Source organism: Arabidopsis thaliana, chromosome 3, assembly GCF_000001735.4.
Source record: "Arabidopsis thaliana chromosome 3, partial sequence".
In the NCBI taxonomy this organism is placed as follows: domain Eukaryota; kingdom Viridiplantae; phylum Streptophyta; class Magnoliopsida; order Brassicales; family Brassicaceae; genus Arabidopsis; species Arabidopsis thaliana.
In genome coordinates this window covers 10,349,762-10,372,769 of record NC_003074.8, presented here as the reverse complement: position 1 = coordinate 10,372,769, position 23,008 = coordinate 10,349,762, and the positions used below count along the sequence as shown (strand labels likewise).

General features: G+C 33.3%; 7 protein-coding genes, 1 long non-coding RNA gene and 1 pseudogene across 16 annotated transcripts; 8 read left to right on the top strand and 1 right to left on the bottom strand.

Annotated features, from left to right (window-relative positions):
• Positions 1–235: 235 nt before the first annotated feature.
• On the top strand, positions 236–3,472 carry AT3G27930 (beta-galactosidase). Of its 3 annotated transcripts, none has more exons than NM_113710.3 (14): positions 236–543; positions 717–861; positions 985–1,052; positions 1,143–1,196; positions 1,296–1,379; positions 1,464–1,552; positions 1,632–1,712; positions 1,841–1,971; positions 2,163–2,204; positions 2,321–2,397; positions 2,492–2,582; positions 2,674–2,755; positions 2,847–2,919; positions 3,009–3,472. In NM_113710.3, the coding sequence occupies exons 1-14, from the start codon at positions 452–454 to the stop codon at positions 3,175–3,177; spliced, it is 1,278 nt and encodes a 425-aa protein (NP_566828.1). In that variant the 5' UTR covers positions 236–451; the 3' UTR covers positions 3,178–3,472. The 3 variants fall into 3 exon arrangements, with proteins under 3 accessions (NP_566828.1, NP_001327075.1, NP_001189992.1); NM_001338922.1 differs by having other exon boundaries at positions 329–543; positions 717–808; positions 1,001–1,052; positions 3,009–3,423; NM_001203063.1 differs by having other exon boundaries at positions 329–543; positions 1,311–1,379; positions 3,009–3,411.
• A 284-nt stretch (positions 3,473–3,756) lies between these two features.
• DEG1 (DegP protease 1) lies at positions 3,757–7,118 on the top strand. Of its 2 annotated transcripts, NM_001338921.1 has the most exons (9): positions 3,826–4,327; positions 4,417–4,539; positions 4,698–4,869; positions 4,991–5,028; positions 5,256–5,454; positions 5,573–5,725; positions 5,829–5,963; positions 6,034–6,161; positions 7,102–7,118. In NM_001338921.1, the coding sequence occupies exons 1-8, from the start codon at positions 3,906–3,908 to the stop codon at positions 6,109–6,111; spliced, it is 1,320 nt and encodes a 439-aa protein (NP_001325789.1). In that variant the 5' UTR covers positions 3,826–3,905; the 3' UTR covers positions 6,112–6,161; positions 7,102–7,118. The 2 variants fall into 2 exon arrangements, with proteins under 2 accessions (NP_189431.2, NP_001325789.1); NM_113709.5 differs by lacking the exon at positions 7,102–7,118 and having other exon boundaries at positions 3,757–4,327; positions 6,034–6,421.
• Positions 7,119–7,164: 46 nt separating this feature from the next.
• On the bottom strand, positions 7,165–7,405 carry AT3G05375. Its single transcript, NR_141172.1, has one exon. It is a non-coding gene; the product is annotated as an other RNA (long non-coding RNA).
• A 1,757-nt stretch (positions 7,406–9,162) lies between these two features.
• Positions 9,163–10,980, top strand: MYB0 (myb domain protein 0). The gene is made up of 3 exons (NM_113708.2): positions 9,163–9,402; positions 9,512–9,641; positions 10,408–10,980. The coding sequence occupies exons 1-3, from the start codon at positions 9,264–9,266 to the stop codon at positions 10,823–10,825; spliced, it is 687 nt and encodes a 228-aa protein (NP_189430.1). The 5' UTR covers positions 9,163–9,263; the 3' UTR covers positions 10,826–10,980.
• A 3,508-nt stretch (positions 10,981–14,488) lies between these two features.
• Positions 14,489–15,538, top strand: AT3G27910 (Galactose oxidase/kelch repeat superfamily protein; the record flags this gene model as incomplete). The annotated part of the gene is made up of 1 exon (NM_113707.2): positions 14,489–15,538. The coding sequence occupies exon 1, from the start codon at positions 14,654–14,656 to the stop codon at positions 15,536–15,538; it is 885 nt and encodes a 294-aa protein (NP_189429.1). The 5' UTR covers positions 14,489–14,653.
• Positions 15,539–16,144: 606 nt separating this feature from the next.
• AT3G27906 (uncharacterized protein) lies at positions 16,145–18,818 on the top strand. 3 transcript variants are annotated; one of them, NM_001338919.1, is made up of 2 exons: positions 16,175–16,973; positions 18,526–18,723. In NM_001338919.1, the coding sequence occupies exon 1, from the start codon at positions 16,346–16,348 to the stop codon at positions 16,907–16,909; it is 564 nt and encodes a 187-aa protein (NP_001325898.1). In that variant the 5' UTR covers positions 16,175–16,345; the 3' UTR covers positions 16,910–16,973; positions 18,526–18,723. The 3 variants fall into 3 exon arrangements, with proteins under 3 accessions (NP_001319659.1, NP_001325898.1, NP_001325899.1); NM_001338920.1 differs by having other exon boundaries at positions 16,175–17,562; positions 18,526–18,548; NM_001338918.1 differs by having other exon boundaries at positions 16,145–18,818.
• A 76-nt stretch (positions 18,819–18,894) lies between these two features.
• AT3G27900 (hypothetical protein (DUF1184)) lies at positions 18,895–20,308 on the top strand (the record flags this gene model as incomplete). Of its 3 annotated transcripts, NM_001338917.1 has the most annotated exons (2): positions 18,899–19,980; positions 20,199–20,260. In NM_001338917.1, the coding sequence occupies one exon, from the start codon at positions 19,095–19,097 to the stop codon at positions 19,863–19,865; it is 771 nt and encodes a 256-aa protein (NP_001325897.1). The 3 variants fall into 3 exon arrangements, with proteins under 3 accessions (NP_001325896.1, NP_001325897.1, NP_189428.1); NM_001338916.1 differs by having other exon boundaries at positions 18,895–20,308; NM_113706.1 differs by lacking the exon at positions 20,199–20,260 and having other exon boundaries at positions 19,131–19,865.
• Positions 20,309–20,368: 60 nt separating this feature from the next.
• AT3G27895 lies at positions 20,369–20,642 on the top strand (annotated as a pseudogene; the record flags this gene model as incomplete). Its single annotated transcript has 1 exon — positions 20,369–20,642.
• Positions 20,643–20,736: 94 nt separating this feature from the next.
• Positions 20,737–22,175, top strand: NQR (NADPH:quinone oxidoreductase). Its single transcript, NM_113705.4, has 3 exons — positions 20,737–20,928; positions 21,000–21,191; positions 21,662–22,175. Exons 1-3 carry the CDS (start codon positions 20,832–20,834, stop codon positions 21,961–21,963), a joined length of 591 nt encoding a protein of 196 aa, NP_189427.1. The 5' UTR covers positions 20,737–20,831; the 3' UTR covers positions 21,964–22,175.
• Positions 22,176–23,008: the final 833 nt, after the last annotated feature.

The following is a 23,008-nucleotide window of genomic DNA, read 5'->3' as shown; positions in this document are numbered from 1 at the left end:
TTCAGTTGTGTAGCAGTGTAGAGAACCAAAATTTTGAAATTTAATAAAATGTTATCTTAAAATATGGTTTCAAAACATTCACATATGCATCACAATATCTTGCAATTACCAAAACTGTCATAAACACATTCTCCATAACCTTGACAAATTGTATACAACAATAAATAATATCCAAAAAATTGGGAAAAAAATATTATACGAATAATTTAATATTTAAATTTTACAAAGATAATGTCTAGTTTCTAAAGATTTTTTTTTGGATTAGTCGGTTAATTTAAAGCGCCGCTTAGGTTTATTACTATATAAAGTCTTAATATAGAAGAATGTTGAAATATTCAAACGTGAAGCAAAAGCAGAAGCGAGACTATCGCCGAGAGCTCTCACTAACTATTGAATTCATCGAAGAAGCTCTCTCGTTGTCGCAGAATCTCTTCTTCTCCGTTCTAGAACAATGGGGAATGCTCTTGTCAAAAAAGAACCACCGCCTCCGGTGGTACTCGTTCCTCCGCTCTTTGATTACCCTCCTCTCTCCGCCCGCACTAGGTCTACCATCTCCTCTTCTTCTCCGATCTGATCCTCATACTTTCAATTTGTTAGAATCGCGTGATTTCGAAGTAGTTTTTGTATAACCTAATCTAATCAAATAGATCGATTCTGATTTATAGGTTAAATTGTAATTGTGCGATTGTGAGAAATTGTTGTTGTTGTTGATGCAGGATGTTGGAATCATCATATAATTTGTTGTTTGGGAAGCTTGCATTGAGATGTCTATTTGAGGATTACTTTGAAGAAGCTAATCGATTCACGGGCAAGTTTTTGTTGAAGCCTACTGATGATCCTCATGTGGATTTGGTTGCATCTGTATCCAATTTTGAAATCTCTTTTGTGTTATTTAGTTTCTATATAGTGATGATTCGAGAATTTTCTCTAAATGGATGTATTAGGGATATGTAGAAAATCAGAATTTTCCTTAATAGTCTAAAGGTTTCGGGTGCTGTAGATGGTAGAGTGGAAGGAGATTTTGTTGGGAATGCGGAGTTTCGCTGGCAAAGGTATAGATTCTTTAGTTTTTAATCTGAAAGATTACAAGTAGTTGTTGGAGAATTGGAATACTGATTAGTTTGTTTTTGATAAATATGCAGTGATGTTGATGATCCTCATACTTTTGTTGATCTCTCTGTGTCAACCTCGAATCCGTAAACTTTGTGCTACTTTTGATATATTCTTGGAGGTTATGTTCATTACAGTAGTTTAATGTTTTGAAATTGTTTGTTTTGTTTGTCATCATCATTAAGGGTTCTTCTAATGAGGTCTTCTGCTTACTATCCTAAATATGGAATCGGGGCATTTGCGGTCTACCCTTTGATTTCAAAAATTACGTAAGTCGTATCTAGGTGTGTACCCTGTTGTTATATTTAGATTAGATGTAATATTGTGAGGGTGAATATATGTTGTCTCTGTAGTGGAAAATCATCTGAAGAATATAGAATCATGGGGTTGAGATATGGCTCAACGAATTTGTCTGTCGGAGCTACTGTCACTCCTTTTAGTGGTAAGCGCATAAAGTTGCTCTGTGAATTCACGTTGTTTTCTTTTGGACACAATGCTGACCCTTTGATTCTTCAATTCAGCGAATAACGAATTGCCAAAGCATGCATGGCTTGTAAGCAAGATGGGAAGTCTTACAGTAGGAGTACAATATGAGCCGCTACGTGAGTTAGTTTACATTGTTTTATTTCTGTTGAACAGATTTTACGCATCACATGTGGAAACTAGTATCTATAAATTATGTGATTGAAAGAAAGTGAGCATCAACAATTGTTATTGGATTTTGTTTTAGATGGAAGCAAAGATTTGGCAAAGTACACAGACCCAAGAAACTGGAGTTGTGCTGCTGGCTATGGAGTAGGGTCACAAAGCCCCTTGACTCCTTCTTTTAACATTGGCATTGAACTAGCAAGAAGCTCTCAGGTGATTCTTTTAAAATCCGTGTAGATGAAAACATGTTGTTTTGCTGTCTGTATGCACAAGTCTTAACCCCAAACAATTTTTCAGTATCTCATGGAACTTGACAAACGACCACATTATTTATCTAATGGCATATCATCCATTTTGTAGCATTTTTAGTCTTGCTGATTATGTTATCTTTCTTGTAAATGCAGTTTATTGCTTCGTTCTACCAACACGTAGTGGTCCAAAGACGGGTACAACTCTTTCAAACAAGTCCTTTTTCTGTGCTGCATCTTATACTAGTCTTCCATATATAAAGTTTAGCACATCTTTGGCTCAATATGAAATCGATTTAATGGACTTGGAACAGGTGCAAAATCCTTTCGAAGAAAACCAAGTAGTTGGAATCACAAACTACATTGATTTTGGTTTTGAGCTACAATCGAGGTAGTGAACATCTCTAAGTAAAAAAAAAAAAAACATTGTAGCTACTGTTTGTCTATACAGAAACAGAACTTTATATTTCGTCTTAATATTGAAGGGTTGATGATTCCAAGACGCCACCCAATGCCCCAGATTCTTTATTGCAGGTGGCTGCGTCTTGGCAGGCCAACAAGAACTTTTTGCTGAAGGTATAAAAAAATATTTACCTTATCGAGTTACTCAAAAAGAAACCATTTATCTCAAATTTTGCTCAGTATGTAACATTTTCAACTTTTGCAGGGTAAAGTCGGAGCTCATAGCTCAACATTGTCATTAGCATTCAAGTCGTGGTGGAAACCGTCTTTCGCATTCAATATTTCAGGTATGCGTTGATAAATAACCTGAATGCAGCGAAATCAAGATGAACATAGGTTCTTGGTATTTGAACATGTTTGGACTCATTTTTTATGCAGCAACAACTAATCATAGGACTGGAAATGTCCAATGTGGGTTCGGTCTACGTGTTGATAACTTAAGAGAAGCCAGGTCAGTCCATTTGTGACAAGTTTAAAATTAAATCAACCCTCTTTAGCTTCATGATCTTCTTCACATTGTTTTATTTTGTGAAATTGCAGTTACCAAAGAGCTGATCCAAACTTTGTAATGCTGACACCGAACAAAGAACATTTAGCTGAAGGGATTGTGTGGAAAATGGGGAAGAGACCAATGTATCAAGCCGATGTGGACGCAGAGAATTTTAGTGAGCTGCCAAAAGAACTTAGACCGTCCCAGAAGATTCTCTAAACTACACCATTAATCTTTTTGCACTTTTATCTAGTAGATTTAGATATCAACCAAGTCAAGTATTTAATAAGTTCGACGAAAGAAGAATTACTTAGGAATAACCATTTTTACTCTTATGGAGTACAAGTGTTTAGTGTTCAAAATTAGGAGTGGATTATCTGGTTTAAACTCTTAAGTTTGGTCTTTTTGGGCTTTTGATTTTTCGAAGTTCTTAAATGAAGCGAAATCCTGATTTGTTTTTGGACTTTTCATTCGGTTTGGAACGATATTTATATGGGATGATATATTACGGGTGAACAAATATCAAACAAAAACAAAACAAATAATATAAAGAAATACAACTTAAATTTAAAAATTTTAAAAAATCGATTATTGGTGTACTACGGGTTATGGATATAAGTAACAACATTCTTTATAATATTTACCATAATAAAGGTTACTGTTTAAATTTATTTTCAAAGTACAAAAAGTTTTCGATTCAATTTGATTCGGTAACAAAAAAAAGACCCGGTTTTGTTTATTCCAGATTCATAAGATCATAAAATAGTGGTTTACTAAACAAATTTCAATTCAATTTCGGTTCGATTCGGTTACGTATACAAAACCATAGCTTCGCATAGAAAAACCATTATTTTCAAAAATTAATATTTTTAATTACAAAAAAAAATGAAATAAAACAGAGACCACAATCCCATTGTCCCATGACCAGAAGAAGAAGAAGAAACTAAATGGCGACGACGACGAGTTGTTCGCTTCTCCTTTCTTCCACTCTCTTCCTTCACTCTCCTCCTTCTTCTCACCTCTCCTTCTTCAATCTCTCTTCTTCACGATCCTCTCCAATTTCTCTTTACCCAATCCGATCCAAACGCTATTTCCGAATCCTCTCGAAGCTTTCACTAAACGACAACAACAGAGACGACGATGATGATACTCTTCATTTTACTCCGTTCTCCGCCGTTAAACCTTTCTTCCTCCTCTGTACCTCCGTCGCGTTATCGTTTTCACTCTTCGCCGCTTCTCCCGCCGTTGAATCTGCCTCGGCGTTTGTAGTTAGTACTCCGAAGAAACTTCAAACTGATGAGCTCGCGACGGTTCGTTTGTTTCAAGAGAACACTCCTTCCGTTGTTTACATCACTAATCTCGCCGTGAGGTATCTGAATTTGATTTCTCTCTGGTGAATTTCGTTTTGAATTTCTTCTCTCCGTGATTTGAGGATTGGTCTAATGTTGTTTGAATTAGGCAGGACGCGTTTACATTGGACGTTCTTGAGGTACCTCAAGGCTCTGGTTCAGGATTTGTGTGGGATAAGCAAGGTCATATTGTTACCAATTACCATGTTATTCGTGGTGCTTCTGATCTCAGGTTAGTTATGTTGAAACTTTGAGAATCTGATTGATTTTTGATAGAAATTGGAATTAGTAATTGTTGTATTCTTAGTTTTATAATGAGTACATTGTTTCTTTGGATGGTTTCTTTTGATGTTTGTGTATGATAAGGAAGTTGGATGATGTATATAACAGGGTCACTCTTGCTGATCAAACAACATTTGATGCAAAAGTTGTTGGATTTGACCAAGATAAGGATGTTGCAGTATTACGTATTGATGCACCGAAAAACAAATTAAGACCTATACCTGTTGGAGTCTCTGCTGATCTGCTTGTTGGCCAGAAAGTCTTTGCCATTGGCAATCCAGTGAGTATACATCCTTAAAGTGATCATAGATTAAAGCTCTGCTTTGTGTTTTCTATTGCTAGCTAGGTCAATACTTATGTTTCTTGTTCATACGCACTAAAGCAAGAACTTTTTTGTGCAGTTTGGACTTGATCATACTCTCACAACTGGTGTTATAAGGTATGTTAAATTATATTTGTCTTCTCTTTTTTTTAAGTTGCATTCTACTCTAATCAGATGTGTTCTTCTCATAACGAACTCACAAATGAAAGTGTCAAAAAAGATGATTGGTACTTGAGGATACTGGATACATATATTTTCTCTTGCCCCTCTTCATGCCAAATGGCTATACTATTCCTTTTCTCTTATTAAAACTGTAGCATGTTTGTGCATTATGATTTGTACAGTGGTTTGCGAAGAGAAATTAGTTCTGCTGCAACTGGTCGTCCAATTCAAGATGTGATACAGACAGATGCAGCCATTAACCCTGGTAACAGCGGAGGACCTCTTCTAGATAGCTCAGGAACGTTAATTGGTATAAACACAGCCATTTATTCTCCTTCTGGTGCATCTTCTGGAGTGGGCTTTTCGATCCCAGTTGATACAGTGAGTTCTCTCTTCTTTTTTACCCATTGCAAATCTGATCAGATAGAGTCTTTCTCTATCATTGAATCCACTAACGGGAGACTAAAGTTGTTTCGAGCTCTGTTTCTCTCATGTTCAGGTTGGTGGTATCGTTGATCAGCTGGTGAGATTTGGTAAAGTCACCAGACCAATCTTAGGTATCAAATTCGCACCGGACCAATCTGTTGAGCAATTGGGAGTGAGCGGTGTGCTCGTCTTGGATGCTCCTCCAAGTGGTCCAGCCGGCAAAGCCGTAAGCTCTTCCTGTTTCCAAGTTTCCATATAACAGATATTTTCTCTATGTTTCACTCCGCGGTTTTAATATTGAAATGTGTAAAATTGGTTTTGTTCCACAGGGACTTCAGTCAACAAAACGTGATGGTTACGGGAGACTAGTACTAGGAGACATAATCACGTCGGTGAACGGTACAAAAGTCTCTAACGGGAGTGATCTGTACCGGATTCTCGATCAATGCAAAGTCGGCGATGAGGTAAACTCCGCAGTTTTTGTCAATTAGTTTCTGCATCCGAGATAGTTTTGACACTGATGATGTTGATTAGGTGACCGTAGAGGTTCTAAGAGGCGATCACAAGGAGAAAATCTCTGTAACTCTCGAACCAAAGCCGGACGAGTCTTAGAAACGTCGTTGAAAGAAGTAAATATACATAACGTGTAGAAAAAAAGTCCGGTGGGTTATATTTTTGTATATCAATTGTTCGGAAAATAGATCGTCCAATTGTGTACATAAAATCTGTTTATATTTGCATACATGCGAAAGGTAACCGGAAATAACCAAAATTGCAATGTCTTCAAACGGTCTTATGGTTTGGATTGGTTTTTAATTTCGGTTCAGACATTGGGAGTGACGAGTCTGACACCTAGAAAAAATCAAAATGAGAAAAATGAAAACCGAATTTCGTCGGCTTAATGGACAGTTACCTCATCTTAGCAATGATGCATAGTACTGATTTTGCGGCTTTGTAGTACCAAATTTTTTTTTCAACACTCTCTCGGATGCATAGTACTGATTTTGCAATGATGCATAGTACTGATTTTGCGGCTTTGTAGTACCAAAATAAAATTTCATGATTGTGCGGCTTAGCAATGATACATATTACATAGTACATTAGTACTGATTTTGGACCTTTATTTTAGTCGAGACAATTCTGAACTTACGGATTCCGAAGTTAACAAAGTCCTTTTATAGCTTTTATTCAGTTCCGAACATGGTTACTTTTTATACATGAAACTTCCTAAAATTTTACATCTACAAACATTCGAGTTTGAAAATTTAATGGTTTGATTTTCGACTCATTACCAAGAATTTCTTTTTGATATTATTCTTCATGATTTATCAAAAGATGTACGTGTATTATATGGTTATGTCTTGAGTTCATGTCATGTGTTCGAATCTTTATAATATAGTCTTACACGGTTTAGGTTATTTGTTCAATTGTTAAGTCATTTTACGGTCCCTATTTCACATTATGTTAGTTTTTTAAAATATTTAAAACAACGTACTGTAGTTTTGATAAATTATTGAGTTTTTTTATTAAGTTGTGAACGCATGCTCTCGTTGAGAGATCATTTACTCGAGCTAAGTTATGACTTGGATGGTTGTGTTGCAGGTGAAAGGTAGCTTTGCAAAAAAAAAAAAAGTTTGAGGTTATGTCTGCATGTTTCCCTGTATACAAACTCAACCATTTGTATTTTATTTTTTGGGTGCAAAAACTATAATTTACGTAGTTTTTGAACACTTTCATAACATCAAATATTACCCACGTGATAAGTGAAAACGAACCGAATATGTAATGATCAGCGAAGGTCCCTACGTGGAATTTAATATTTGTGTCATTCTTTTTAAGCAACACCAACAAGACACTGACATGGGTTGGTATTTATAAATTTGCAACGTAAAGTATATGTAGTAAGATTGTATCTTCTATGGTTGGGACTGTATCTAAACCAAACCGGTTTAATAGGGTATATATTTTTTTTGTCTTTGTCTTTGAATTTGTGGGGTCATAAATCACGGGCATCTTCATTTGGAAATGTATTCATAGTAATGTATATAAACTACTTTCGAGCCGACTTGGTAATGATTACGAGAATCCTCTGCTTTTGGAGTAAATTTCTAATTTAATATGTACGTGTATCTAGATATATATACGACGACATGTCGTTACCCAAATGCTTCGTTAGAGGATAGCTTGTTGAGAACTTGACTATGCCAATCATATATGTTTGTTTGGCTTTATGTAGCCCCAATATTAACAACTTAATACTAAAAAACCTAATAACAAAAACATTGAGTAAAAAACTACAGTACTTATAAGTAAAAAGAATAATGATAGTAGCTACTTCATATACATAATTTACATTTCTTAGAAATAATTGTTTGTACTTTCTCGAGTTAGTCAAAAATTAAAGTAGTTTTTTTATAACCGAAATACTATTTAGCTAGTGGAAACTATATTTTTCTGTTTTTGTGCAAGTAAATAGTATGCATATTTATAAGGGTATATGTATAAGCTAGCTCGAAAACCAAAGTAGAAGAGAGTAGGAAGGTGGTAACTGGTAAGTAGGGAGACAAGTGAAGAGCAGAGCTTCTATTCCTCCAATTATTTAGTTAAATAGTTGTGAGACATATTCCTTACATATTCAGTTTCACTATTTTATTCTCTACCACTTAACTTGTTAGTTGGAACTAGGTTATATGGTATTCAACATATACTCATACTTTGTACGTAGACGCTTTCTTGAGTAAATAAATTAAACCTTTCATCAAAATATATATATATATATATATATGTCTTTGTATATTAACAGTATGCACACACATATATATAATTTAGGTCCATAATTTTTCTACCCCGAAAATTAGAGGAGATTAATTTGGTCTCTTATCTACTATAATGTTCGAACTTGTGACTTGAAAATTCTCATTTTGACTAACTAATCAGTATACAGGCTAAACTATCTGATTAGATTTAAGAAATTAAATCGATATGATATGTAAATGAACACATAAATTTTGTGGTCTATTTTTAAAACTCAATTAAAGAGGGTAACCTCATGAACTTTTAAAAAGTATGTCGAAAAGTTGACTATAATTTGAGAAACAAGACATATGGAAAGGAGAACCATTTCATTGATCCATCAAAGTTTCTTTTTTCATGTTTTATCTTCTGCAAAAAAACTGTTTTAGGGTGAACTCTGTGGTACTTTTAAATAGGTTGTTCCGATCCCACTTTGTTGTATAAATAACTAAAAATAATATGTAGTTCCAATGAAAAAGATCATTATCAAATATTAGTAGAATGTAAGTGTATACAGTGCATAAACAAACTGGTTAACGTGTCAAATAAATTACAAATCAGTTAAATCATACAATATAGAACATTTCGCAGTAATCTGCCCCATATTTAGTAGATTTGTTTTTGTAAATTTCATGTCGCAAGTATAGTATTTAGATATTGCCAGAGGAGAAAAAACAATTTTTTTATAAATTTTTTGGCCATAGATACAATTAAACCAACTGCCAAATTTTAGCTTTTAATACGTAACGTAGGGTAACAAAGGATAACGCTATAGTCGCTATCTATACATTATTAGGTACATATTTATGCTTATAGCCATGATTACACAAAGATACGTATTGATGTGAGTGTATATATAAGCACGTGTCACGAAAACCCATCATAAGTTCACTACTCATAATCTCTTTCTCTCTCTCACACACACACACAGACACACACAAACATAGAAGGAATCAGAGAATAAAAAAAGAATGAGAATAAGGAGAAGAGATGAAAAAGAGAATCAAGAATACAAGAAAGGTTTATGGACAGTTGAAGAAGACAACATCCTTATGGACTATGTTCTTAATCATGGCACTGGCCAATGGAACCGCATCGTCAGAAAAACTGGTACTCTTTCTCTCTCTCGCGCGTTTTGTGATTATATATATTAACTTTAGTCTCTAGCTAGTTCATATATAAATATATCTCAGTTAGACTAAATTTGATTCGTTGATAGGGCTAAAGAGATGTGGGAAAAGTTGTAGACTGAGATGGATGAATTATTTGAGCCCTAATGTGAACAAAGGCAATTTCACTGAACAAGAAGAAGACCTCATTATTCGTCTCCACAAGCTCCTCGGCAATAGGTACATAACTTTATGTTACTACAATATTATACACCATGTCTTTTTATTTAATCGATCGTTAACTGATTTTTTCTTTCGTCAAATATTTGAATTGTTGTTTTAAACAAAGATTTGGCCGGTTAAGTTGATTTTTAAAAATCTAATTGAAGGATTTTCTTACTTGCAAATGTAAAAATAAAGAGAGTTGACAAGTAAAGACTGTTTTATTTCAATTAAACTATGTGTTCGTGGATTATTTCACATTTCAAAAGGTGTTTTCTTCACAAAATAAATCTTAAAAATAATCCTTTGAACTTAAAATATGTTCAAAATTTTCAAGTTGATATATTTTTCTGAAGAAGAAAAGAGTTGCACAAGATAAAAGTTTGTCTTCTCTTCAATGAAACTCAACCGATGTGTTGGTGGGTTATTTCAATTTTAAAAGGTGTTTCCTCCAAAAACAAATCTTTAAGAGTATCTTTTGAACTTAAAAATGTTCGAACATTTCAAGTGGATATATTTAATGAATAATAGACACTTTTTCATAAGTGTATTAGTCGTGCAAACAGTCACTTCTCAAAATTCATTATAGAGTTAGAAACGTTTTCCACAATTGAAAAATAAAAATAAAAAATCCTCTCTATGTATATAAATATGCATTCATTTATGAATCACATACAGATGTCGAAATAATAAAAAGAATCATAAACATATGGTATGTTATAATTTATGTTATATGGTATGAATTTAATAAAAATGTCCTATAATATTTTTTCCCCAAATTCAGATGGTCTTTGATAGCTAAAAGAGTACCGGGAAGAACAGATAACCAAGTCAAGAACTACTGGAACACTCATCTCAGCAAAAAACTCGTCGGAGATTACTCCTCCGCCGTCAAAACCACCGGAGAAGACGACGACTCTCCACCGTCATTGTTCATCACTGCCGCCACACCTTCTTCTTGTCATCATCAACAAGAAAATATCTACGAGAATATAGCCAAGAGCTTTAACGGCGTCGTATCAGCTTCGTACGAGGATAAACCAAAACAAGAACTGGCTCAAAAAGATGTCCTAATGGCAACTACTAATGATCCAAGTCACTATTATGGCAATAACGCTTTATGGGTTCATGACGACGATTTTGAGCTTAGTTCACTCGTAATGATGAATTTTGCTTCTGGTGATGTTGAGTACTGCCTTTAGTTGATGTTTTGAATTTGTCTTTGAATTTTTGAGATAAAATAACAATTAATTATGGATACTAATATCGATATCAATACTACCACTATTACAATCTAGGAGTACGTACTTCTTTATACTATTTAAAGAGCATTAAGTTTTACCGAATGTGAAAAATAAGTTAGTTACCGCGGATACTGAATGAGTTTTACTAATTACCTCATTTATATATTTTTTGGATAAAGTTTAAACGATTTTTTTCTTTACAGGTGAATAATGCGAATTAAAAGTAGTATGAGTATATAAGTTTCATAAGATAGACTCATAGAAGATTTTAAAAATAATAATTAGGTATATATCGATTTTTTACTTAAATTTGAATATCAAAGAAAGAGAAGTTTAATCACGCTTATCGACGTTCATCTCTTGTTATGATATAAAATTATGAATAAGTTAAAAATTTCTCTTATGATTATCGAGAAGTTACAGCTGCCTCTATTTCATAGTCTCTTCGGATCATGGACTAGAACACATTTTTTATCAACCACTGATTCATCAGAGTACTTAAAGTGGAAAAGGTTCACTTATAACTCTTATCCAGAAGAATACTTAATCATCAAAAAGACAACGAAAATATTTTATTTTTTTTGCTATATATTGTCACGAAGAGCCTCATGCATGTGGTGTTAAGCTGTTAAAAACTTCAAATTAAAAACAAGAGAGTTAGTTGAGACGCCAAAAGAAATGTTGAATGTTCCAAAAATAAAATAAAATAGATACTATTATGGGATCTATTATTATTATTCCTATTTGTAATAAATTTGTACTCTCACATTTCAGCTAACAATAAAGTTGTGTGATCTCTGACCACGTTGTGTTGATATCTTCCGCGTAGGTTTTCATTTAATTTACACTATAAATTGGTCATTAATTACTCAAACATGTATATAAGATTCGTGTATTTTTTTGGGATTTATTTTTATTTCTTTCACATATTGTTGCGTCGTAGTTAATTTACACATAGGGACATACATATGCGTACGGGTCGTTGACACGTCTATTTATTATTAACCACACTGGGTACGTAGTAAATTTCATCAGAAGGGACACGCAAAGTAAGATAGCAGCAATAATTGAGTTGAAATTAAACCACATGTTTTCTCTTTTAAAAATCTGGTTTTCAAAACAGTAGTAATCTTTGCCGGGAATTTCGACACCAAAACTATGAGTTTAACAAAAAGAAACACTAATTAGAACATCAAATTGAAAATGACATATAGAACTAAATTTCTTTGCAAAACTTTTGCACTCAAAATGTAAACATACATTATTTTTGGAAAAAAGAAACGTAAAATATTTAAGATGAAAGTGGTATACAACATAATATGTCATCTATTGCATGAATATGTTTTACATTTTTCACAAATTTTTGTTGGTAACTAACACATCATATACATTATATATTTTTGGAAGTACATCATATACATTTATCCTTTCAATATTTCTTTCTAAATGATTTCTTTTAAATTTAGTTGTATATTACACAAATTTGAAATAAAACCGAAATCCGTGTATCAATTTGTTGATATACATGTTGGAAATGACTTTGACCTTTTAGAAGAAATATTGTTGCGAATTTTTTAGAAAACATGAATGTGTTGTAACTTAAAAACGCGACTAGTAGTTGGATAAACAAAAATTCAATTGATTTAACTGCATTGAAAATTTCAAATAAGTTTGATTTAAAAACATTTACGAACATCTTTTAGACGTGATAAGTCTAAGATCTGGATATTGAATGACTCATATATGACCATAAACTCATCATTTCAATCAATTCAATATAATCTACCCTAACCGAATTAATGTCCAACTAAGAAAAAGAATTTCATTTATGTTTATAAACAAAGCGATAAACAGAGATGAGATGAAAGATTTTGTTAAGAAAAAGAAAATAAGTTTGTTTTTAATAGACGAGAACAAATGTTTGATCACAAAGATTAAATTTTTAAAAATTGCTTAAATAGCTTAATAGTATGGACTAAATGTTACTTGAAAATAGTCGTCTTTAGGGCTTTGGTGATTGGTTTACACTAAGTAGAGGAGTGACTTATCACCTAAGATAGAATTGAACTCGTGTGCCTTGTCTCAATAGTTGTATGAGCTTTGAACAATTTGTTAGAAACAAAGATGATAGAACAGAGGTGTTATACCACACTGTTGTTACATTACAACAGATGTGTCACATATATATTAAACAGAGAAAGAACATTTTTGTTGAACGATACTTTATTCTCTAAATAACTTTCTCATTTGTCTCTTGTGATTTCTCACAAATGAGACTACATGAATATATAAAAAATGAAATTGTAATTGCACTCATTAAACTCATTGATTCATAATGTCCTATAATTAAACATGAAATTGAAACCCCCGAATTGATTGTAAATCCAAAACTGATAAATGTGCATTTTGGTGGCTATGTCCTAATCATCTTGTAACATGGGAACAATTTACACAACAATAAGGCAGTTTAAAATAATAAAAATGTAAGGAGGAATGTTTCAAAGAGGGGACCTAGCTATCAAAAGGTTCTAGGATGTTATCGCTATTTCTCCATCAATGCTTAACTGTATATTGTAATTTTGGATTTATTTGTTTCCTCAAGAACTGTAAAGTTTTTATCGTGTATTGACCTTAACTAATTGAAGTTGGGATGGGTTACCCTAGTAATAGGAACTTGAATGGCATGAAATGCACTATAAATCTAGCAAGTGGACTAGTTTGTAGTAGTTGATATGTTTTTTGTATAATGAGACATCTTCTTTTCACAAGAAAGAGTATGTTGTCATCATCGAAGCAACTGTCAATTATTGAATGCCTAACTAGTAAAATTTGTTTAAGGTGAGACTATTGCAATGGTAAATATCATATGCATCTATTGAGGCCCGACTGATTAAAATAATGGATCATGTACTAAAACATATTTTTAAAGCTAGAATAAAGATAAAAGGCCCTAAAATGTTGCAAAATATTTTTGGACCATGTACATATGCTCCACTAGAACACCCAAAGAACCGGCCCAGCATCTATTGTGTAGATGTTTTGAGTGATTCCTTCTTATTTCCTCATGAGCAATTTTATTTTGTGAGAACACCCGGCCCATAAGAAAGCGCTTAGAAAACGAATCTTGTTCTAGATGATTGGAGCGTGTTCCACATGAAAATACCACGTATTGTATTCTTATTTGTAGGCATAAAATCAAATCCAACATTTATGATATTGCTTAATAAGAATGAGCAATACATGATTTGTTGAATTCTTAAAAAATATCCAAACACAGTAACTATTAATAGTTGTTGAATATATATAATTAATGATAAATGAATCTGGGACTAGAAATCTTTGGCTGAAACACAAACACTGCATAAATGTTCAACCTTTTATAAATTGTATAAAATTTATATTTAATAGTTATACATAATCAAATCGTGTTTTTAACATATTTCTCAAAAGTAATTAAGCTATTCTATAACTTCCTTCTATCATCCTTCCTTTCATAGCTCATACTCATATTGAATATGACTTTTGTAGTTAGTGTCAACGCTGCAAATCCTACACCAAAGGTCAAGAAACCAACTGTTGCAAGATCAATTCCATCTCCAACATCTCTTCCGCTTCCAGATGAAATTATTGTGAACTGTTTTGCATATATTCCAAGATGCGATTATCCTTCCCTATCTCTTGTCTCAAAGACTTTCAATCGTTTAATCACTTCGATCGAGCTGAACATTGTACGTTCACTCTTTCAACGGACCGAAAACGTTCTCTATGTTGCCTTGAGATTCAGCCATGAAGAAGACCCTATTTGGTATACTCTCAATCAAAAACCTTACAAAAATAAATCTAACTCTTGTATCCATAAATTGGTTCCATTGCCTTCATGCCCGTCTTTGCCTTGTTGGGGATCTTCTGTTATTGCAATTAGGCCACAAGATCTATGTTTTTGGTGGATGTATCAATGGCGATATGACTTCTAATGTGTTTGTTATCGATTGCCTACATGGAACATTTCAATTTCTTCCTAGTATGCGTGTGCCACGTGGCTGTGCGGCGTTTGGTATCGTAGATGGGAAGATTTATGTAATTGGAGGGTATAATAAGGCAGATTCGTTGGATAATTGGGTTGAGGTTTTTGACCTCGAGAAGCAAACTTGGGAGTCTTTTTCAGGATTGTGTAATGAAGAGTTGTCCAAGATAACGCTCAAGAGTGTTGTGATGAACAAGAAGATTTACATAATGGATCGTGGAAATGGCATTGTTTTCGATCCTAAGAAAGGTGTATGGGAGAGGGACTTCTTATTGGATAGAGATTGGGTAGTTGGTTCGTGCGTTATTGACAACATGTTGTATACTTTTGGTTTTGACAGTGTAAAACGTATTTATCGAGTACGTGTCTATGATCCAAGTGTTAGGGTGTGGAGTTTCGTGAAAGGTATTGAAGATATACCAAAAATGGATGGAACTCTTGGGTCTAGAATGGCAAATCATGGCGGAAAGCTCGTAATTTTGCTCAACCTTGATAAAAATGGAGGAACAGAGCTTTGGTGTATAAAAATTGCACTGGAAAGGCGAGGACAACAAGGAGAGATTTGGGGAAAGATTTTGTGGTATAATCTTGTGCTAACTTTGGAAAATTCATCAACAATTGTTGAATGTTTCGATATAACGATTTGATGAAGTATAAGATGGCTTTATGTAATCATACCGGAAGGTTTACTTTTTTTTGGGGCCGAATGTTGGTAATTTTGTAATGTTTTATTCTATTATAATGTCACATATTTTCATTTTCTATAATGTAATCTTGAAAAGCGTTTTTAGTATTGGACTAATAATATAAATGGTCTAACATATGGTTTTATCAAATCTAAAAATACAAATTATAAGAAATTCAATCAAAACACAACACAATCTCGTTACGTTTAATAAAAATATACCGCAAATTGAAAAACACAATCAAATCAGAAATGCAAATAAGAATTAAGAAAAAAAAAACAAGCGAATTACAAGTTCAAATTAATCTATGCGATCAAATGCTACTTCTCAGCTGCTAGTTACTAGAAATCATCAATATACTATATAAGTAAAATCAATGAGCTCGTGAAAAAGAAGAATCATATTGTGGCTTAATGGAGATGTTTAAGGCTATAAATACATGATTTTATATACAATAAAAATACTTCCAATCTAATCAATTTTAAATGAATATAGACTAAATAAATCTAACTGTTGGTATTGATTCTTTAATCGATTTAAATTATATTATTTCTTCTTATAATTTATCGAATACAAGAAATATTCATAAACTTTTTTAATATATACAAATCTTTGAGTTTGTTAAGATTTGCCTTCATAAACATATATGTAAAGTTCAACTAGTATTACATTTTAGTATTTGTACAAAAATAACATGTGAATTTTTTTTTCTAGTCTTGGTGACTTAAAAAGCTCCTAGGCACCGAAATCGAGACACTCTCGACAACCATGCTCTCTGACGCCGGGGGTGGTTCCGATTGCCGGCGTCGGGACTTATCAACTCCCATCAACCTTCATGTGTTCTATATAAGCTTTATCTTCATTGAATCTTCCTCCGTTATCTCAAATCTCTCAAAATATCTAAATCTCCTTTTTTATGTGAGCTTCTTCACTGAAAGTTTTCTTTGTGACGGAAGAGTATATCGATGCTCTATTGGCTCCGATCTGACTCAGATCTTGGATGCATCTCTGTCTTCGAACCCAAAACAAGAAAATTCACAACAGTCCAACAGCTCCTCTTCTCAAACATCAGAGCAAGACTTCATCAACTTATCAAAAAGCTCTAGATCTGGACTAGCACCAACACCACCTTTGGTTTCTTCTCACCGGTTTTCGTTGATGGCAGGAGTATCTCTTGGACCATCAGATGTGCTTCTTCCGCTGGGAACGTCGACGGCACACGACGAGCTCAAACGCTGGCAATGGTCACCCTATATGATTCACAGTCGCCCATCATTCCAATTCTTCAGAATGACGGAGGCGCTTTCCTTATCCCGACAACATCAACCCTAGGGTTTGATTGGATGAGCCTCATCTTTCATTAAAGCCCAATATCTCCCATGTGGCCCATATCCAGGTCTGATTTCCCTATCAATTTGCATAGTCTCTCTTTGCTTTGTTTCTCGACAAAGGATGGTCGTCGACTCCATTCAGCTTTAGGAACAATGCATCTAGAGGGGATTTGCTTATTCAATTATCGAAACCTTATGATTGTTTATCACTAGATGCATATCTAATTTGGAAACTTAGACCATCCCCAATGGTTAAGAACCAATTGGTTCTTAACCTTGCATCTTCACAATTGTTTAAATTAAAATTTTGAAACATGACATGTAAGAAGCAAATCTTAGTTTTTAATTCATAAAAACTTCTTAGATATGAAGCAAATCTTAGTTTTTAATCTGTTTTGATTTACTTTTAAAATTTAATTCTAAGATATTAGTGTAAGTCTGTAAGATACATCTAAGTTACACCCATAGAGGTGCTCTTAGGGGATTAGTATAGTTCTCAAACCTTAAATGTTGTGATGCGATGAAAGCATCTGCTCTTTTATTTGGTTATACTTTGAGATTTGATATTTCCTCTAGAAAGCCTAACCATGGCTTCCCAAGACTAATGGGCGAAGCATCCCAACCCTCTCGAACCTTTTGGATAAAAACGCGTCGGTATGTTCGATCAATTCTTCTCTCAACCCTCCTTAAACTGAACGACTTATGCCTTGATTTGAATGGAAGAAATCTCCAATCGAGTCCTGCTGCATTTGCTGCGTTTTGGACTTGTGATACTCTTTGGCGAATCCAACAACCTTACTCCTCTAAGGAGATACCTTCGTCGGAACCTTATTTTGACAGTGGGAAAAAGTTTCCACCCGTAGCTTCCATGGAGCACTTCTACGAAAGCTTTTTGGCGTCAATCGCACGATAAAAAGAAAAATCGTTAAACTACATTTATATAAAAAGAAGTAATAAATGATAAAAAGAAAAACAAGATACGGTAAATAAATATACTCTCTCTCTTTTTATATAAATGTAGTTTAAGGATTTTTATTTTTTCTCAAGATAAATGTTGTTTTTAGCTTTTTATGCAAATAATAAATGTATTTAAATTTTTCTAACCTACTATACTTAATTATATATTTTTTATTGGTTAAATTGGTTATAATAAATGATGTTTTTATATAAAAAGATAGATTAAATGAGATTTTTATAATTTTTTAGTATGTTTGTAAATAATTTAAACTACAACTAATACGAAGAGTGGGAGTATAAAGTTTGAAATTAAAAACAGAATATGTTGACATGTAATAGCTCACATACCCAAAGATGCAATTATAAATACATTTTTTACCAAGTTTTGCTGCAATTACAATTTTTTCGGATAGTTTGACTACTTTACCTAGAACGGGAACCAGTTTTGAATGTAAATATCTTAACTGACTCGAACTTAAAAAAATTTATAAATTTATAAATTTCGAATGGGTCTTAAACTTCATTACCTGAAAAATCGGAACTCTATTTTGTTTTTAAGAATTACACAAAATAAAAAAGATTCATAGTTCATACGAAAATATGACAAAGAATTAGGTTGTTTGCCTCGTATAAGGTATTGACATACTTTATTCGCTTCAGCGCTAAAACGGACATTGATGATTTGGATTTTGGACGGCGTAGCTAATGGCATTATCAGCTACTGGCTTGAGATAATAAGACATCGATCTAGGAGGCTTTTCTATCGTCAGCTACAAAATTTCCTCATAAATATTTCATTTTCGTTTCATAAGCATTTTTCTTGTTATTATATACTTGTCAAAGACGATTAGATTAATTATTAATTAAAACCCAAATCGAATAGTAAATGGATTTAAGAAACTAGTATTTTTCTCTAATTTAAAACAAAATTATTTCCTTTTCTTGCCGGCAAAAAAAAACAATTTCCTTTTTTTTTATGAATGTAAAAAACTTATTTCCTTTTCTTGTCCTCTAATTAATTATATATATAGACGCTATATACTCTCTATTATTTGTCAAAGAAAATTAGATTTGATTGGCTAGGTTTTCAGAGAACACTACAACGATTGCATCGTTACTTCTCTTTCAAGGAATTTAGATTTGATATCATTCAAGGGTTTCGTATTGAAGATTAAAGTTACGATCTAGGGTTCTTCTCTCATCACTCACTGTATCTGGATCCCTCCTCGATGAATTCTTCAGACATCTCGATCATCTCGGAAAAGATGGAATCTATGTCAATGAATCACCGTGTTGTGCGTCACTGTCACAACAAGAAATTACAACAGTCTAGATATTCTCCGTACAGTAAAGAGAATATCATCAGTACCATTGAGAAGGAGATGCAGAAAGATGAGGCTATACGATTGGGAGTTGAGCTCTCGCTCTTTGTGGCTGAAACAATGGTCTTATTATCTGACAACCTACGTTCTATGTTACTGTTCTGTCTTTGGGTATTGACGAATGCAGAGTGCACATATTTCACCGATCCCGTGGTAGGAAGGTTGCATTGTGTTATGCTATATGTGTTAGAAACATATATCAAACCTAAGAATGGTGTCTATCTGGCTGATGTCAAATCGAACCAATGGGAAGTTTTCGTAAAGTCTTGCAAGAGTTTTGTTTTTGGAATCAGAGAATTGGATCGCATTGTATTGATTCTCGGAAAGAGAGAAAGCTCTTCTTGTGAGGTAGTGAAAACGTCTGATTTTGAACACTGTAACCAAGAGCTGAAGAAGCTAGAGGAGACGTTGAGGTCTGCCAAAGATGTTTCAGAAGCGAATGGATTCGCGAGAGAAGTGATAAAGTCTAACATACTTTGTTTGTGGAAGTCTCTCTTTGAAACATCACAACCCAAGGTGATAAACCTTAAGAATAGAACTCTTGATATGTTTAAGCCTCTCTTGAACCAAGCAAGGGAGATTACTTGCTCTAGTCTTATTGCTTCATTACACATATGAATTAACGTTTCTTAGATTCGATGATTTTCATTTAAGAATTGAGTGTTGTTACATATTGGTGTTTGCCTTTTATTCAGCTTATATATTTTTATACGTTTCAAACTTTTCTGTGTACATCATCCCGTAAGTGTACGTAAGACAAAAATCATGAGTTAGAAGAAGGTGGTAATAATCAATGGTGTTAAAACTCTACTTATGAAGCATCATCAAGTATGGTGTGTTATCAAAATATGAATTAACGTTTCTTAGATTCGATGATTTTCATTATGCATATTGCTCTTTGCCTTTTATTCAGCTTATCTATTTCTATACGTTTCAAACTTTTCTGTGTACATCATCACGTAAGTGTAAGATAAAAATCATGAGTAGAAGAAGGTGGTAATAATCAAATGGCGTTAAAACTCTACGATAAGAAGCATCATCAAGTATGGTGTGTTATCAAAATAGTGTACATGTTGTCAATTATATACTTTTACATCTTTTGTTGTTATAAACTCCACAACATGTGAGAGATCATGGGCAAGGAAGCTAGGGAATGAAATCCATACCTTCTTCCTCCGATACAGCTTTCATGTAACGGATCATTCGATTTGGCGGGAGCGCAATGGAAGGAAACACGGCGAGATTCCGACTCCTGCTACACATCTTGCCAAATGGATAGATAAACAAATGAGAAACAAACTCTCGGTCATTAGGAAGGAGGAAGACATAAGATACGAACCAAGCCTCCAAGCATGGTTTGCATCTAAAGACCCTTCGAAGCTCTCTTGTATAGTTTAATAATAATGCTTGCGAGTGATGTCACTAATCATTATTAGTTAAAGACTTTTTTGAGGATATAATAAGTTTAATTAACTCCAAAGCCAAAATTAGTGGACTCTCTGTCTTTTTATGTATTCCTTCACCTAATCTCTCATCCTTTCTTCATCGGTCAACATTTTCTCAAACTCTCTCTAATCCATAAAAATGGAAGCAGTAACGGCGATTAAGCCACTTATCAGAGTCGCTGCTCTCTCTGGTTCTCTCCGGAAAACCTCCTTCCATACTGGTCTCCTCCGCGCTGGTATAATTCCTTCTTGCTCAATTCTCGTCAATTTTCGAAGTTCCGTTTTGATAAAGTTTTTTTGTTGGCAGCGATTGATTTGACGAAAGAATCGGTTCCGGGATTGCAAATTGAGTATATAGATATATCACCGTTACCGTTAATTAACACGGATCTTGAAGTCAACGGTACTTATCCTCCAGTTGTTGAAGCTTTCCGACAGAAGATTCTTGAAGCTGATAGTATCTTGTTTGCTTCTCCTGAGTATAACTTCTCTGTTTCAGGTTTGTGTAATAAAGATTCTTCTTATTGCAAAGTTCTTTAGTGAGTTTCACTTTTATTGTTTGGTCTTAAGAGGTTTCTTGATTTGCTACAAGAACATATGTCTTAAGATGTCTGAGGATTATGATTTTGGTTTATCAAGTATCATTAGTTGGATTTGATGATCATTATCAAAACCAAGCTGATTATAACCATTGATTTTGTGGAGAGCTGTGACAGTTCTTATGTTAATTCAAATTTCTTATCGATTTTATGGACACCATTGATTAGGGTTATTTAGTATGACTCATGGGACCGGACCAGCTTAAGGCTCAAACTGAAACACTCTCACATGTTCTGTTGCTTGGATTTTATGCTTTTTGACTGTTTGTTGGCTTTTGAAATTTGGTTTTGCGGCAAGTTTTGTATACTTTTGCTTAATGTTGGAAAACAAGAATGTGTTGTTGGTTGACCTTACATGTTATTGTACCAGCTCCACTTAAGAATGCTCTTGACTGGGCTTCAAGACCACCTAATGTTTGGGCGGACAAACCAGCTGCTATTATAAGCACCGGTGGAGGTTTTGGTGGAGGAAGATCGCAGTACCATCTTCGACAAATCGGAGTCTTCCTTGATCTTCATTTCATCAACAAACCCGAGTTTACTCTCAATGCATTTCAGCCACCTCAGAAATTTGATGCAGAAGGAAACCTTGTCGATGAAGTGACTAAGGAGAGGTTGAAACAAGTCCTTCTCTCGTTACAAGCATTCACACTTCGACTTCAAGGTAAGTAAATGAAGTGGATTAATTCTTGATCATTTGAGATTGGTCGTGTGATAAAAATAATGCCAATTGTTGTGATAATAAACAGTGTATAACACTCTATTTCTCATTCATTTATGTTTTATTAAACGATTGGTGAACTGGTGATTTTGTTTTGTCCAAGCAACGAGATTCTGAACCCAAAACTCACAAGTGTTTTACGAAACTTAAAAAATGGTTAGGATTTCTTATTTTAAATCTAAATAAACAATTTGTCGTTTGCAATAATAGAATATTTTTTGGTGAATTTTCCACCTAATTTTTCCATCAATAAGATGATGTTATATAAGTAGACAAAGAAATTGACTTTTGAGTTGCAAAGTGGATTCAATCGACAAAAGGCATATCCAACGAAATCAACAACAATTATGAGTGTTGTAAACATTTCGATTCCATATGATTAGTTTAATTATTTTTTTTCAAAATAATAATTTATTTTAGACTCCAATCTATTAACCATCTTTAAATGTTTGCGTCGCTATTTTTTTGTTAAACAAAAATTTATAAATTTATAAAGGTATTAATTTTGGGATCTCTATAAATTAATAATGTTGAGACCGTAAAATTATTAATTTATCGATAAATTATTATTTATAAATTTATAGAGAGATTTCTCTAATTTCTTAACCTTTTTAATTTATATGAAAGTATAAGATTTTTTTCATTATATAAAATATTTTTCTAGAAACAAATTCCAAGTAAAAATCAATTATCATGTAAAGAAAACAACACAAACTTTTTTGATACAGTAAAAATATTGAATTAATTTCAAACAAGAACTAATACGAATTTAAGAAGAAGAAAAAAATATTAGAATTATTTTTCATTGAAGTTTCTTACATATAACATAGTTGATATATATATTATTATTAATTTATGTTGATTTTCTTGAAAAATATAGTTTTCATCTCTTTATGATCACTTTTGTAACATTACTTTTTGGAAAATTACCTCTAATCACAACTCTTCATTTAATATATTTTGCTCTAGATTAGGGTATCTTTATCATTTTATTTT